The sequence below is a fragment of the Diabrotica virgifera genome, chromosome 1, assembly GCF_917563875.1.
Source record: "Diabrotica virgifera virgifera chromosome 1, PGI_DIABVI_V3a".
NCBI lineage: Eukaryota > Metazoa > Arthropoda > Insecta > Coleoptera > Chrysomelidae > Diabrotica > Diabrotica virgifera.
The window spans coordinates 180411727-180429777 of record NC_065443.1 but is presented as its reverse complement, the minus strand read 5'-3'; the positions used below and the strand labels follow the sequence as shown (position 1 = coordinate 180429777).

The window sequence follows — 18051 nt, the reverse complement described above, 5'->3', positions numbered from 1 at the left end:
TTATATATGTATATGCTCAAGATGTCGTAGTCTGTTAGTTGTTTATTCTAAATATATATTAATGCAAAAAAAATATTACAAAAATTTAGACACCATATTTCATCAAACTTCTCACATAATCATTATACAGGGTGATAAAGTAAATAAAGCATGTAAACATAAGTTAGTCATTATTACTGATTAATACAGTTACTTTTGATACATTACTTTAATTTGATGGTGTATAATCAAGAGTGTGTGATATTATGGATATGTAGATTATGGAGTTGACTTACAAACGGATTGTCATTCAATTGCCAAGGAAGCAATAGTATTTATGTTAGTATGTATTAATAGCTCTTGGAAACTTCCCGTAGGGTATTTCTTAATTGATTTATTAACTGGCAAACAAAAACAAAATTTAATATTACAATGCTTAAATTTGGTAAATCAATCTGGTGTAGAAGTGATATCACTGATATCAGTAACTTTTGATGGTGCATAAAATAATGTGACAATGGTAAAGGAGTTAGGGTGTAGTTTTCAATTAAATTCATTAAAATCTACATTTACTTTACAAAATTCAAATAAAGAAATTGCAGTTCTGTTCGACCCGTGTCATATGATAAAATTATTAAGAAACACACTAGGAGATAAACTAATTTTAGTTGATGATAATGGTGAAACTGTAGAGTGGAAATATATTAAGAAATTAAATAAACTCCAAGGGGAAGAGGGGGTTCATTTACGAAATAAACTTAAAAAATCTCATATTAATTATAAAAAACAAAAAATGAAAGTAAGGTTGGCAACACAATTATTTAGTAACTCTGTGGCACATGCTATTGAATATTCAACACAAGTTTTACAGTTACAACAATTTAGTAACTCTGCTGCTACGGTCAATTTTATTCGTATCTTAAATAATTTGTTTGATGTTTTTAATTCTAGAAATATGTCACAAAAAGATTATAAAAAGCCTTTAAATACAGAGAATTATATCAAAATAATGACTTTTTAACCGAAACTGCTGAATATTTAAAATCATTAACTTTAGTTAACGGGGTAAAGCTTTGCGAAAGCAAGAGAAAAATGGGAGTTTTGGGATTTCTATTTTGTATTAATAGTCTTCAACATTTGTACAAACAATTAGTGGAAACAAATTTATTAGTGTATATTCCAACCTATAAATTAAGTCAAGATCAGAACTTTTTTGGGTTAATTAGATCAATGGGGGGTTATAACAATAATCCAACTGCTAAACAGTTTAAGGCAGCTTATAAAAAAATGTTAAAACATTTAGAACTAAGGGATAGTTTTAAAGGAAATTGTATTCCTTTAGAACTGATTACAGTTATGGCTCCTGAAAAAATAATTAATAAGTCTTGTGGCAGAGAACGAATTGTTGAAGACGAATGTGTTGATGAAAACGATGACATATCCAATACGAATTTTATATCACTTCAATTAAGGAACTTATCATTTACACATTACAAGAGAGAAGTTATTATATACATTTCAGGATATGTCGTTTATAAAATATCGAAAATTTTGAAATGTGAAGACTGTGTAAACGCATTTATAGGAGACCGAGCAGACTTGTTGACATCATTCATCAACCAAAGAGATACATTAAATTTAACTTATCCATCCAACGATGTTGTTATTATTTGCTCTACTGCCGAAAAAGTGCTACAGTGCCACATAAACATTAATAAAAGTATTAATGTTAATATTGTTAATGTCCAAATATTAAAAGAATTAACAGAACAATTATTATTTAAGAACTTAAACAACCATTTCAAACATTATTCCTTTTTAGAGTCACATTATTCCAATTTATTAAAATTAATAATTTTCACCTACATTAACGTCCGAATTCATCATTATAATAAAACAATTATAGATACTAGTAAAAGTAAAAGAATTTTTCATAATAAAATGACATTATTCTCTGGACAATGAAAATATTTTTTAGTTTTTGATCATTGATTATTTTTATTGTAAAACTTTATGTTGTTTTTTGTGATTAGTCAATACGATTAGTGTAATTAGTTAAATAAGTGTATATTAATTTGTGTTATATTCGGAACTAATTCAATAAATATTATTAATTATTCTGAATCCAACTCTGTTTCATTTATGTAGAAGCTCCCCACCTCTGCAATTCTGTTTAGAAACAAGGCAACATTCGCGCAGCTATCTAAATAGGTTCATGTTACATCTCGGGCTTCTTAAATCTATGCAGGGAACGAATGATACGGCATTTATGGTGAACAAAAAATGAGGGAAAAAGTGATACAATTCAAAGCAGTTAATGAAAGGATATCTTACATAAGAAAATAAACAAGCCAACATCTCGATAGTCAATTGCTATGCACCCACCGAAGAAGCAAACCAAGAAGATAAAGCAGAATTCTACGACATCCTGGAAGAAACCTGTGAAAATATTCCGAGGAATGACATATTAATAATATTGGGTGATTTCAATGCAAAGATCGGAAAGAAACCAGCTGGCAAAGAAACCATTCATGAAACTACGAATGATAATGGAGGAGAAATCTGCAACCTAGCAGCAGCAACAAACACATATATAGTTAGTACTGGGCATAAACATAAAAAAGAACACAAAATAACATGGATGATACCAGGAAGAATGGATTGCAACCAAATAAATCATACTCTAATTTCGAAAAAGTGGACACAAATAGTACAAAAAGTAAGGTCATATAGAGGGGCAAATGGAGGCACTGACCACATATTGTTGATAGCAAAACTTAAGATGAAAATAATCAAAGCAAATAATCATAAGGAAGGAAAAAGGAGGAAATGGAATATAGCCAATCTGAAAACGCAAGAAACAAAGCAACAATATACAGAACAACTGGAACAGAAATTGGGTCAGTACGAGAACATAGAAATAGAAGGAGAATTGAAAAACATAAAGAACAGCATAATAGAGACAGCAAAAAAAATAATAGGATTCCAAAAAAACATCGAAAGAACGGTTTGATGAGGAATGCCACCAAAAAAGTCAACTGAAGCACTTCGCAAGAAACAAATGGCTACAAAGTGCCTAACAGGAACAACTGGACCAATATAGAAAAGAAAAACAAGAAGCATTGAAACTCTATAGAAGAAAGAAATACACATGGATCTCTGAACAAATGCAAGAATTAGAAACGATTAATAAAGACAACAAGAAATTGTTCGAATAGATAAAACAACAATACAGTACCAAAAAAACTGTCACAAAAATAAACAAAAAAGTTTGGGAAAAACATTTCACGGACCTATACAAAAACGACAATAAGGCATATTCAGAGGATGAGGATATAAGAGATAGCAGAGATGAAGAGGAAGGCGTACCTACTTATCAGGAATTCATGGAGGTATTAAAACAACTAAAAGTAAACAAAACGCCAGGGCCAGATGAAATCAACAACGAACTGATCATCAACGGAGGAGAGGAGCTCACGAAGCGAATGCACAAGTTAATGGTTACAATTTGGTAGGACGAAAGCATGCCCATAGAATGGAAAAATGGACACATCGCACCCATCTTTAAGAAAGGAGATCCAACTAAGTGCTGCAACTACAGACTAATTATACTACTAAATACAACGTGTAAGATATTGACCACAATTATTATAAGAAACCGACTAAATCAATACACAGAAAAAATTGTAGGACCATACCAACAGGGTTTTAGAAAAGGAAGATCAACAATAGATGCAATACACATACTGACACAAACAACTGAAAAAAGCTATGAACATGATATAGAATTACACATACTATTCATCGACTTCCAACAAGCCTTCGACAGCATATACAGACAATTAATTATTAAAAGAAATGAAAAAAATGGAGATACCGGCAAAATTAGTAAGACTAACTAGAATGACAATAAAAGACTCAACAGCAAAAGTTAAGACAAATGAGGGCGATACAAATGACATCAAAATAGAACTTGAAGTAAGACAAGGAGACAGTCTGTCAACGACAAACGACACTATTTAATATCGCTCTAGAAGGAGTACAAAGACAGGGCTGAAAAAACAATTATTCAAAGCTCAACACAGATCATAGGATATGCAGGTGACCTGGGACTGGTAGCACGAGATAAAAAAAAGACTAGAAGAGGCACTTTTAACCCTGGTAAGAGAAGCAAAGACGAGAGGATTAATAATCAATCAGAATAAAACAAAATTATCTTATAAGCACACGAGAAATTATCTTATAATTATCTTATAAAATATCTTATAAGCACACGAGACAATGTAAATAGAATAACAGAAATAAAGATAGGTGAAAATACATTCCAGAGAGTAGATTGCTTCAAATACCTGGGGGTGATGGTGGACGGCAAAAACGGTAGGAGTATAGAGATAAACGAAATAATTAAAGCAGGTAATAGAGTATATTGGAAATATCACCAACTACTCAAGGACGAAAACCTGAGCAAAAAACAAAATCAAAAATATACACAGCAGCAATCAGATCAGTGATAACCTATGGAGCAGAAGTAATGTGCCTTATGAAAAAAGACGAAGAAAAGTTAACAATAATTGAGAGAAAAATTATGAGAAGAATACATGGCCCAGAAAAGACAGAAACAGGGGTATATAGAAAGTTGATGAACCATGAAATAATAAATATAAATAAAGGAGAAGATATAGTAAAATTCATTAAAGCACAAAGGCTCAGATGGTTTGGGCACACACAAAGAAGAGGGGTAGAAGAACTGATCAGGAAGATAATGAACTGGAAACCAGTAAAAAATAGACCAAGAGAAAGACCAAAAATAAGAGGGGGAGATCAACTGCTAGACGATATATCAAAGATGGAAATTGCGAACTGGAGAGAAAAGATTCAGGACCGGAGAGAGTGGAAGAAGATAGTAGAGAAGGCAAAAAAATATCACAACCTATGAACTACGACCTAAAGGAAAAGCGGACTAATTTACCGCGTGAAATGGATTAAAAGAGCTCATATTTTAGCGAACTATACTCTAACAAGAGTGAACGGTCCATATAATAATTCCAGGTATGTACCTGTATAAATTACCCTCCTTGAAGTTGGTGTAAAAGGTATTCATCATTTATGTATTTTCTTTTGGAAGGATTACTAGAGAAAATCCAAATAAATTTTGAAAAAATGGCTGAAATCGCTGAAATTCTTGTAACAGATTTCGTAATGAGTGAACATGGGTGTAAGTTATTGGTGGTAAATGATTTTAAATTTCACTTAAAGAAAATGCTAAAAAGTGGAAAACATTTATGGTACTGTTCTGCATCAGGTTGCCAGGCAACCTGTTATACCGACGGTTAGTTTTTTTTTAATATTTTGAGTAGTAACTATGTTGGTTATCAACAATTTGATGTCAAAAATGCACATTTTGCCATTTGTCGTCTACCAGTAAGAAGAAAAACATTCAAAACAAAATTTAAGATAACCGCATTATAGAGCATGTAAAACAATTTAAACAAGATTTTATAAATTTCGCTATAAGTAATTGTTGCTTATAAAACTATAAATTAAGTCAGTTTAACGTTAATATAACTTATGTAAAAATACAACTTATATCTCGATATTACGTGAAATAGCTCAAAGAAATGAGTAAAAATACACGGTTTTTATGACACTCAGTGTAACTACGTAACAATTGTTTTAGTTTCTATATGGACGGAATAACAAAATTTATGTAAATCTGACCATTTTTTTCTCAATTTAATTATTTATTGACAATTTAAATGAAAAATAGCCGATTTTAAGAATTTTCGTCTCTAAGTTACAATATTTTACCAAAAAACTGAAAAAAGAACCGATTAGTTTATTGAAATAGCCTTAAAATGAGTTGAAGTAAAATAGAATTGGAGCTTTGTTTATCAATAAACATTAATGAAAAGTATATACATTTCCGATAGGCTCTGTGTTGGCTTAATCCGTTACTATTCAAATTTATTTCTTACGTTTTAAGCTAACTACCTGAGAGACCCCTAAACCCTAAAAATGTCATCAAATCGACGATTTTGAAGCTCTTCCGACTGGATTAAAGAAGCTATTATCGATTCTAAGAAAAGTTGTCTAAATTTCAATTATTTAATTAAAAATAAAGGGTTTCAGTTGAAAATTCAAAGTTGCTACACCCACCGCTTTCGCAGGCAGAATAAGAACCCTGCTATTGCATAAGTATATAGATTTTGAAAAACCATTAAAAAAGCATTCCAAAGTTTTTTCGATATGCCGTCTAGTTCTCGAGATATTTAACAGTCGCCTTTCTGGACAGAGCCCTTAAATAATGTAAATATTCTTATTCAAGCTAGACATAAGCCGAGTGAGAGAGCTGACCGTGAAATTCATTTGCGATGTTTCCAAATTTACCGGATCTCGGGTTGTCTGCAAAATATATATTTAGCATATGCACAACGGATCGCGCGCGCTGCCCTCTACAGCGGATTTAGTGGAACCACTGCAATATAAAATTCACCAAAAGGGGTGCAAAATGAGGTCCAGACAAAAATCGATTTCCTTGTACCCCAACCATTGTTACATCGAGATGTCACTATATACACGTGAATACAAGGTGAGATCCAAAATCGGATATATATATATATATATATATATATATATATATATATATATATATATCTGGTCTTTAAGCTTCGAGTATCGCTTCTAAATCAGAGTCATATCATCTATCAACTTTCTTGTCTCGAATGTGATGGGCAGTATATAGGACAAACATCGCAGTGGCTGAAACAAAGAATAACGCAGCACAAAAGTGATTGTAAAACACACAAAAATACTTGTGCAGCAGCACACCATTCCATAACAACAGGACACCAATTTAATTTGTCAGATATCAAGATCTTAGATTCAGAAAGCAATTATAAGAAAAGATTGTTCCTCGAGATGTACCACATAAACAGTAATAAACGTTCAATTAATTACAAATCAGACACAAGTAGATTAAGCGAAATTTACTGCAATGTTTTAAAATTCGAAAAATAGCAGAATATTAAACAGATGGCTCGATATTGGAACTTTTGACCCTTAACACATGTGAGAAAAGATACCTGACTCAGTGCCGCCCTCGACGTTCTCGTGAAACGACATGCATAGCTTTAAGTTAAATTGCTTTATATAACATACCTACAACAATTCGTAAGTTATATCATTGTCATATTATGTTTGTACCTAACTGTTAGTTAATTTTGTAGTTTGTTCCTGATGAAGATGAAAAATTAATAAATACTCATCGAAATATCGAAATTCAACAGAATTAAATGTAGTTTCAATCTAAGCCACAGACCGCAATTCCCGATAATTTCAACACTGTTTTATAGTGTTATAGAATATACTTGCACGGTCGATAAATACATCGGATTTCGAATCCAGTTCTATATATATATATATATATATATATATATATATATATATATATATATATATACAAGGTTGAAATATTGGGGTAGCAGCAATCTCAAAGAAAACTCTTTATAATAATTCCAAGCTTTCGATAATGTTTATTATCATCTTCAGGGAAACTACAAATATAAATATACAGTATTTAACAATTAGTCTAATTAAAATCAATAAAAATTGTTATTTTTGTGCCATCAAAAATCCAAAACACCATAGTTTTCTCTCACTAAACCAGGTGTCAAGGATCCTCAAAAACACAAAAACAACAAAATATTGTTCTGAGAAATGCAGAGCTAATACTCTCACTAGAAACACCGCATATCACAGAACAACCTTACTAAAAAGTTATTTATATGTTTTGGTACTTACATTATGTGAGGATGTAGAGCCTAGTTGTTAAATACTAACATAACAACGAAATTTTGTCTTGGTAAAAGTAGTAGATAATATAAATTCAAAGTAAAAACTATATAAAAACTTATAAAAATCTGAGTATAAAATGATAAAAGCTAAAATATTCTTTTAAAAAATTGTGTATGTCTAATTGGCATTTTACAAAATGTCTAACAAAATGTTATGGATGTTTATTCATTTTTCTTTGAATTCATACGGAAACGTCACAACCACTGAACCAATTACAATTTTTTTGATAAATTTCTAATAAATTTTGAAATAGGAAAAGAGCGAAATGATAATACAAAAGTTTTAATCAATGCAAAATTGTTTCATAGTCCATGTTTTTTATTATTATGTAGTCTACACTGAAAAAATCTACAAATTATGTATCAAATTAAAGAAGAACCTGAATTATTAAATTTAAATTGGTTATTTTTGTCTAAAGTGAGCAAATAAGAATAAATTTCACTGAGATGTCTTACATCTGATTTTTTGTTGATCGAATTTTCTTCTTGAAAGATAAAAGCCATTTCTAAAAAAAAGTCTTTTTTTATACGAGTTCTCAGAAGCTAGTACTTTAGTATGTTGATAATCCATCACATGACCCTCTTTGGAAACATGTTCTGCTAAAGCACAACGTTCAGGATGTAGTCTAGAATCACTTTTATGTGAAATTATTCGAGATGATAGAGTTCTCGAGGTGATACCTATATAGCTCATATTACAACTATGACATAATATACTATAAACTACATTTGAACAAGACAGTGCAGGAGTTTTATCTTTCAGTCTAGTAAAAATTGAGTTAATAGATAATGTGATACTATTAGCTATTTTTATGCCACTAATTTGATTAAAGATTCTGCTTAGTTTTGGTGTGATGTTCTTAATGTAAGGGAGTGAAAAATATTTAAAGTTAATGGGTTCCTGGTTTTCTGCAACATTAGTAAGATTATTTAAATTTTGGTTGTTAATACTATTATTATTTGTGTATGATAGTATTAACAACCAAAATTTAAATAATCTTACTAATGTTGCAGAAAACCAGGAACCCATTAACTTTAAATATTTTTCACTCCCTTACATTAAAAACATCACACCAAAACTAAGCAGAATCTTTAATCAAATTAGTGGCATAAAAATAGCTAATAGTATCACATTATCTATTAACTCAATTTTTACTAGACTGAAAGATAAAACTCCTGCATTGTCTTGTTCAAATGTAGTTTATAGTATACCATGTCATAGTTGTAATATGAGCTATATAGGTATCACCTCGAGAACTCTATCATCTCGAATAATTTCACATAAAAGTGATTCTAGACTACATCCTGAACGTTGTGCTTTAGCAGAACATGTTTCCAAAGAGGGTCATGTGATGGATTATCAACATACTAAAGTACTAGCTTCTGAGAACTCATATAAAAAAAGACTTTTTTAGAAATGGCTTTTATCTTTCAAGAAGAAAATTCGATCAACAAAAAATCAGATGTAAGACATCTCAGTGAAATTTATTCTTATTTGCTCACTTTAGACAAAAATAACCAATTTAAATTTAATAATTCAGGTTCTTCTTTAATTTGATACATAATTTGTAGATTTTTTCAGTGTAGACTACATAATAATAAAAAACATGGACTATGAAACAATTTTGCATTGATTAAAACTTTTGTATTATCATTTCGCTCTTTTCCTATTTCAAAATTTATTAGAAATTTATCAAAAAAATTGTAATTGGTTCAGTGGTTGTGACGTTTCCGTATGAATTCAAAGAAAAATGAATAAACATCCATAACATTTTGTTAGACATTTTGTAAAATGCCAATTAGACATACACAATTTTTTAAAAGAATATTTTAGCTTTTATCATTTTATACTCAGATTTTTATAAGTTTTTATATAGTTTTTACTTTGAATTTATATTATCTACTACTTTTACCAAGACAAAATTTCGTTGTTATGTTAGTATTTAACAACTAGGCTCTACATCCTCACATAATGTAAGTACCAAAACATATAAATAACTTTTTAGTAAGGTTGTTCTGTGATATGCGGTGTTTCTAGTGAGAGTATTAGCTCTGCATTTCTCAGAACAATATTTTGTTGTTTTTGTGTTTTTGAGGATCCTTGACACCTGGTTTAGTGAGAGAAAACTATGGTGTTTTGGATTTTTGATGGCACAAAAATAACAATTTTTATTGATTTTAATTAGACTAATTGTTAAATACTGTATATTTATATTTGTAGTTTCCCTGAAGATGATAATAAACATTATCGAAAGCTTGGAATTATTATAAAGAGTTTTCTTTGAGATTGCTGCTACCCCAATATTTCAACCTTGTTTCCTAACTGTTCAGCAAAGATTACATACCTGTTTATATATATATATATATATATATATATATATATATATATATATATATATATATATATATATATATATATATATATTAATATAATGAGCAATGATTAGATTTAATTTAAATGTCGGCCAATTGGGAAACCTTTAAAAGTAAACTAGATCGCCTGTTAAAAGAAAGTGATAAACAGAGTAAAAGAGCATTGAAAAAGCAATACCCAAAAATCAAGAAGTACGATTGGACATAATCAGCAACCTAATCACTACATATAACGCGTTTATTACACTGGTAAGCAAGAACGAAGGAATCCTTAACGACGCTCAGCGTACTATTTGTAGCAAAATCAGGGATAAGGTTATCAGAACTTTCCAAGCTCTAGACTCAATGATAATAGTTCCCGAGACGATTACACAACATATAAAAGAAGATATAGTAGAAGCAGAGTGCGACAGCGAAACTGAGGAAAACATGGCCTTAAATATGAATGACTTTCTAACTACAGCGAGTAGGGTGTTGCCCAGAGAATTCGATGGAGAAATCGGGAAGCTGCAAGCATTCGTGGATGCGTTAGAATTTGTAAAATCGATACAACAAGGGCACGAAAATACAGCAATAACACTGGTAAAATCAAGGCTTATTGGAAAAGCCAGAAGACTAATAACGACAGAGGATTCCATCGAGAGAATTATAGACACATTAAAGAAAGATATAAAAGGAGATAGCCCTAAATCGGTAATAGCTAAGCTGAATAGGAAGAAACAAGCCCATAGGGACGCAACAACATACGCTACAGAAATAGAGGAATTGGTAGAACAACTGAAAACAGCGTATATAGCGGAAGGAATGCCCGGAGACCTGGTTAGAAAATACGCGGCAGAAGCAACAGTCAATACATTGACGCGAAATGCAAGTTCGGAAAAGGTAAGGATAATAATAGAAGCAGGGAACTTTGACACACCACAGGAAGCGTTGGCAAAATTTTTGTCAATAGACACGTCAGATGAGCAGCAGAATAGGGTGCTGAACTATAAGACCAACTTTAGAGGAAACAGTAGTAGAGGCCAGGACAGAAATTGGAACAGAAACAATTATGAGAGACAGCAAGGAGAATGGCGAAATAACAACGGTACTAGATATAGAGGAGACCCAAGATATAGGAGAAATCAGGAATATTATAATAGGGGAAACAGTACAGCACTTACGGGCTAATGAAACAAATAAGGACGGATCAAGGGACGGAATACAAAAACGAAATAATGTCGAGTTTAACGAAAATACTCTACATCCAACATAACTTCTCGGTAGCTTACCACCCTCAATCGATAGGAAGCTGCGAAAAACTACATCGCACACTTAACGAGTACGTCAGGTGTTTCATCAACGAAGGTAAGGATGACTGGGATGAGTGGTGTAGAATGTTCACATACTGCTACACCACCCCCAATTCATACCATGGATACACACCTTTTGAATTAGTATATGGACGGCTAGCAAATATACCTGAGAACCTCACCTCTAACATCCAACCATGCTACAATATAGACGCATATTATAATGAGCTTAAGTATAAACTTCAGTTTGCGCATACCAGAGCCCGTAAAATTCTAATACAACAAAAAATAACAGGCAGGGGCAGAGCCAAATCATAGCATCACCTCAGAAATTCAAAGTAGGTGACCTAGTCTTAATTAAAAACGAAGAGAACGCCAAATTCGATTCATTATACAACGGTCCATATAGGATAACAGGGATAGGTAAAGTAAATTGCAAAATTGAGTTGAAACCGGGAAAAGTAAAGGAAGTTCATAAAAATAGGTTATATTCATACAAGAAGTGAATTAGTGTGGAAAAAGGACTAAAATATATTTAATTTGTAAATAAGATTTAATTTGCTTATAAAATAGGTACAAATTTATTAGAATAAGGAATAATATAAATATTTTATTGCTATATTCTGGATAAAAATAGGATTTCTGTTAAGTTAGGGTGTTAATATAGTTGAGGACTTATATCTGACGATATAAGCCCTCTTACCCAAAAAGGGATGATGTAACATGGTACGTTAAGCCTTAGCATTGAATGGAACCTCTACGAAATAAAATATAATATAGTTTACATTAAGGTACATATTCGGCAATGACCGCTATTGAACTTATCCATGTTATTATTTAGTTATTGTATATATAAACCAACCGGAGAAGCTACGAGACATTCAGATCAATCGATTAGTCACGATGAAGAAATAATACCTTAGTTGTTGTTTACAAATACACCGTTGTTTAATTGTTTTAAACTAACACTGTGAAGTTCAAATATAATTATAGTGAAAATGGTATTTTATTATACATCCAAATAAATCTTGGACTTACGGCGCTATAGCTCAGCCACCTGACGTATTACCACATCACCATGAATTTTGCTAATTAGCCCAGAGTATTATCAAATAACGCTAAACTCACTCAAAAAATTAAAAAAATTGAAATTTTATAGGCACCAACGCTCCACTACTGTCAATGCTACATGAGCTCCATCCAATATGGCGGAAGAGATCCTATCTACTTCGCCGTAGGTCACATCCCCTCCCTCCCACATCACTTATATGTACTGAGGTTCGTTAGTGGTGGTAGAGTTAATAGTGTGAGGTGGTTGAGCAGACATATTGGGATTCTGGGAACCAAAATCGCACACATCGGCAGGGCTAGAAAGTTATCCAAGTGTACAGAGAATGTACCAAGATTCGCTGGAAAAAACTTTACTTTCTCCTAGACTATCAATACTTCTTGTCACAACTATAATTAAATACTCGTTAATTACCTGCTCGGCACAAACATATCAATAAGACAACTAAAATACGATCGCTATCATAGAAAATTAACTCATGAATTGGAAAATAATTAAAATATTAATAATAGAGAGCGGAATATATGCAACACAACATTACCAAAATATGCGGATATATATGCATTACTTTTACTACAAATATGCAGGTATTTTTTCTAAATTTGTCTAAATATGCAAATGCATATTAAAAATACTCAAAAATAAAACAATATATTAAATATAAACATTTATGTTTAAAAAATTCAACCTACATTTATGTTTAATACATATTTATTTTTCACATAAAAACAAATGAAATGACACACAAAAACTGATATTATAATTAAATTAAGAATCTAAATTATAGTATGAATTTATAATCAAATATTTTTCAAAATTTTCAACTAGCAACTTTTGCCTTCTATCATTAAAAACGTGTTTGGACACAGAAAAAGTTCGTTCTACATCTACTGATGTTATAGGACAATATTTTAATTTAGGCAGTAAACTAATTTGCCAAGTCGTAAGATCCTCAGAAAAGCTGCCTTCAAAAATACGTACAACTTTCCTCAAACAATCGAAGCCCTCATTTTTTTCTAAAACATTTTTTAATTTATTTCTAATTGTAATCCCTGTATTTCCGGGAATTTTTTGACAATGAGCAGAAAAAGTGTTAACAAGATTAACCGAATCACTTAATTGTAAATTCCTTTGTTCTAATGACTTTATTAGATCTGGTAAAAAACTAAAATTAACTTTTATGAACAGTTTGTCAGTTCCTCATTTAAAAAATAAAATGTGAAAATGAATGTAACTTACTATTTTGGAACCGGCCTTGCAAAATACTTTGTCTCCACTTAGCTTTAACTCGGGAAAACACTTTATCCAAGCACTTTTTTGAATGGTAGACAAATTTAAATTTAATATATACCAATCACTTCAAAAACACTAAATACGATACAACGTTTACTTTAAACAAATGTTGGCCGGAAACTGACAAAATAAATATTAGACCCTTAAAAGCAGGTAGGTACCTACGACTTGCTACGCTAATAAAATAATATTTTTCTGGGAACACCCATAATTGTTAAATTCAGGTAGTAATGGGAAAGTCCAATAATAATAATAATGAGCGATAGATAGATAAATAACGAGCTCGTTCATATCGAAGTTATAAAATTCCAACTAAGAGAGGAAAATTTTAAACTTTTATATAATTTATTTTTAAAATATGCAAAATAAATCGTGTTTAGCTTAAATATGCAATGTTGTGTTTGTTGTCTGAAAATATGCAATATATGCATCTATATGCACTTTGCATATATTCCGCTCTCTAATTAATATCAATTAAAATACAAACCTTCCCCTTTTAAAAATCGTTCTCTATTTGGAAATACCATTAATGCACTACATAAACAGTCAAATAAGTTTTCCATTAGTTCATGCTCTTCAGAACTGGTAGGATCGTGTCTTTTATAAAAGGCCAGTTGTTGCAATAGAGTATCAATACCGTCCGTATCTCCGAGTGCCAATCTGAAAACAATATTATATGGAATTTTTCAAAGGAAAATGCCAATTTCGGAGCAATGCCAAACTTTTGGTCAAAAAACTTTTGTCTTTGGGTCCAAAATTTTGCCTATTTCCTAGTGCTAAAGATTTCAAAATGTCTTCTCTTCTCTCAGATATCGAGTTTCTCATTTCTGGTCTAGAACCCCAAGAGAAGGACATCGTGAGATCTCAAAGTACTAATGTTATCACTAACTTTCTACACAAAACAAGTAAAGAAGGACATTTTTTGAACAATATATACAATGAGTGCAAACAATTTTTAAAATTACATCCGGAAATTTAAATTGTTAGGAGTGACAAGGGAAATGTAACAGTGGCAATGTATAAGAATGATTACATTGAAAAAAGTAATAGTTTATTGAATGACACAAAAAGTTACATCAAACTTAAGAACAGTCCGGTGTGCACCCTCCAACAAAAGACGAACAAGTTTTAAGTCAGTGTCTACTAAGAAACATTTCCGCTGTCTTATCCTGTGAAAAACTAAAACCCATATTATTAACCCAATCACGCAGGCAGTAGAAAATATGCTTTAAGTCTCTAATATATTGTTCATATGAATCTTGGATGGTATAAAAACAAATATCGTCCGCGTATTGGATAATTTTTATAGTGTCATCCGTCAAACCATGCAGTTCAGCTGTGTATACGTTAAATAAAAGTGGACTCAATATAGGTCCCTGCGGTAAACCGTTACATACCGTTCTTGGCCCGTGGAGTACATTTTTTGTGATCACGAATATATATTTTCCTGTTTAAAAACAAGTTTATTATATTAGTTGCTACCCATTTGCTGATACCCATTCCACACAAATTTGATTTTAAGATATTCAAATCAACCACATCATACGCACCTTTTAAGTCGACAAATAAACATAACATGTTTTTATTTTGAGAACAACATATTTGTGCATCAGTAACCCAACGAGTGAATGCATCAATACTACTATGACCTCTACGAAATCCATACTGTGCAATGGGTAGAAGAGAATTGCTTTCAATAAAATATTCTAGTCGAAATTTAATCATTCGTTCAAATATTTTAGTAAGACACGACATAAGTGATATAGGTCGAAATAATGACGGCAATTTTGGATCTTTATATGGTTTTTGTATTAGACATATGACAATGTTTCAACCAACAGTTTGTGAACATTTTCAAAATTATTTAAAAAAAAAACAGTAAAATCCTGTATAAAAGGTATATTTAAAAAACCCTCAAAAGGGCCATCAAAATCACATTTGAGGGTTTTTAAATATACCTTTTATACAGGATTTTACTGTTTTTTGTATTACATGGTATACAGCCAACCGCAGGAAAACTTTTTCCTTGTGAATTTTCAAAATTATTTGTTTTGTTGAGCCTGGAAAATTGTGTAAAGTTTTATATGTAAAACCGTCCAAACCAGGAGCCGTTTTCTTGGTTTTTTTTAATGCCAAAGAAAGCTCTGAAAATGTGAAAGCTTCAGAAGTACTATCAAAAATAGACCGAAAATAAAAATTATTTAGATCTTCCACGTTGACATTGGAGACTGAGGGCGGGGCAAGCTGATTCAGAACATCTGCAATTAAAACTTCATTTAATGGAGGTCTCTTTTGTTGGTGATATTTGTTTCTAATTGATTTTATATAATTCCAAACTTTAGAAAGCGGAGTAGATCTATTAAGTTCATTAATAAAATTCACCTAGCTATTTCTTTGTTTTAATTTGAAAATGCGTTTAGCCTTTGCAGAAATATTTTGATAGACCAAGTAATTGGGAAAATTTCCTTGTCTTTTAAAAACCTTAAGGGCTTGGGAACGAGCTTCTACTATTTTTGAACACTCTTCGTCCCATCAATAGGCCCTTGGCGAAGAAGGAAGAAATGTTTTTAACAGGCATTGATTTAGAAGATGCTGAAGGTACAACGTCAAATAAATGTTCGGTCAGATGACAGTTATCTAGATCATTGAATGAAAAGCTAATATTGATTTCATGTAGGGGAAAGATGTAGGGGAAATCTGGAGTTCAAATTGTACAGGATAGTGGTCAGAACCTAGTGTATCTTCTCGTACGGACCAATTTATCAAATCCGCCAAGAAAAGAGAGACAATAGTTAAATCGACTGCAGAGTGGTTGCCATTTGGATTTACCCTAGTGGGTGATCCATCATTTAAGGTAACTAGTTCAAAAATATCTATAACTTCTATTAAAACCTTTCCTCCACGATCTTCCGGGATAAGACCCCACCTGTAATGGTGTACATTAAAATCACCACAAAAAATTGTAAGAGAAATATTAAACTGTTGAAATAAATTTAACCAATCTTTCTTTGTCAAAAAATTATATTAGAGGGTTTGTATATTGAAACAAAAGAAATATTTATATCCGGAATAAAAACTGCACATACTTCAATGCCGTTTTCAAAATTTGGGATTATTACACATTCTTGATAGTTTATGGTTTGTAAAATAAAAATACCAACGCCTCCATAACCATTATCTTGACATTTTTTATAGAAATCGTACCCTTTTATACAAAAATTACTATTAGACTTTAGTCAAGTTTCGGAAACAATGATTATGTCAACGTGGTTTGTATTAAGGTAATTTAATAAACTACCTTGGTTAATTGTTATTGATCTACCGTTCCACTGTAAAATAACTAAATGACTTTTAAATATTTGTTTGTTAGGCATTAAAAGGACTTCTTAATAAAAAAGTTTTTCACTTGAATCAGATTCACTATATTATGTATCCTTAATATCAATCGGATCGTCTGAAATGAAGGCAATCTCTACAAAATCCCTGATGTTGGATTCCGTAAGAGTATTAAGTGAAAATTAAGAATTTTTTTGAAACCTATTTATAAAAGATGTAATTAGCATTATAGTTTTCTCTTTATAATCTATAAACTCTTCTCTGCGGGGGTTAGGAATAATGGGTTTAGATTTTTGACGTTTATTTGATTTTTTAGGTGGCATAATATCAGCTTTAGGATAGGTTGGATGTGATCGCTTAAATGATTTTGTGCTATTTTTTTTTGAGGAGGTGGTAAATATTCTAAATACCGTACCTAGCCGTGTCCACTTAAGGATGGCTAAGCGTGTGTTGGATTCAGAGAGGAAGAGTTTACCCCCATGCATTTCCCCCTAAGAAGTCCTGCCTACGGGCACCCTCTGGCTAACTGCCTACCAACTAAAGTCCACCCCCTTCTCCCCCGGTGCACACGGTACAAAGCAGTGGCGGCTCGTCAGAGGAGGCAAGGGAGGCTCAGCCTCCCCATAAATTTTTTACACACTCTACACTGTTTTGTTTATCATGAATCGCGAAAACAACAAGTACAACTCTCACTATTATAAAACGTGTAAATTCCATATTATCACTAATTATCCATACGTGCGGAGCATTAACATTAGAACGCATGATCGCGTCTCAGTTTTATTACATATTATTGTAGGCAGGACCCTGGGTTATCCCGAGATGCATGAACGGAGCACGGAGCCGAGAAGCCCAA

General features: G+C 31.7%; 1 protein-coding gene across 2 annotated transcripts in view; it reads right to left on the bottom strand.

Moving 5' to 3' along the window:
• LOC126878929 (beta-catenin-like protein 1) overlaps positions 1–18051 on the bottom strand; it is a 249890-nt gene that overhangs the window by 106573 nt on the left and 125266 nt on the right. For both annotated transcript variants that reach the window (XM_050641810.1, XM_050641811.1), the window contains one exon: positions 14347–14519. In XM_050641810.1, coding sequence (XP_050497767.1) covers positions 14347–14519 — 173 coding nt within the window. The remainder of the gene's footprint in view (positions 1–14346; positions 14520–18051) is intronic.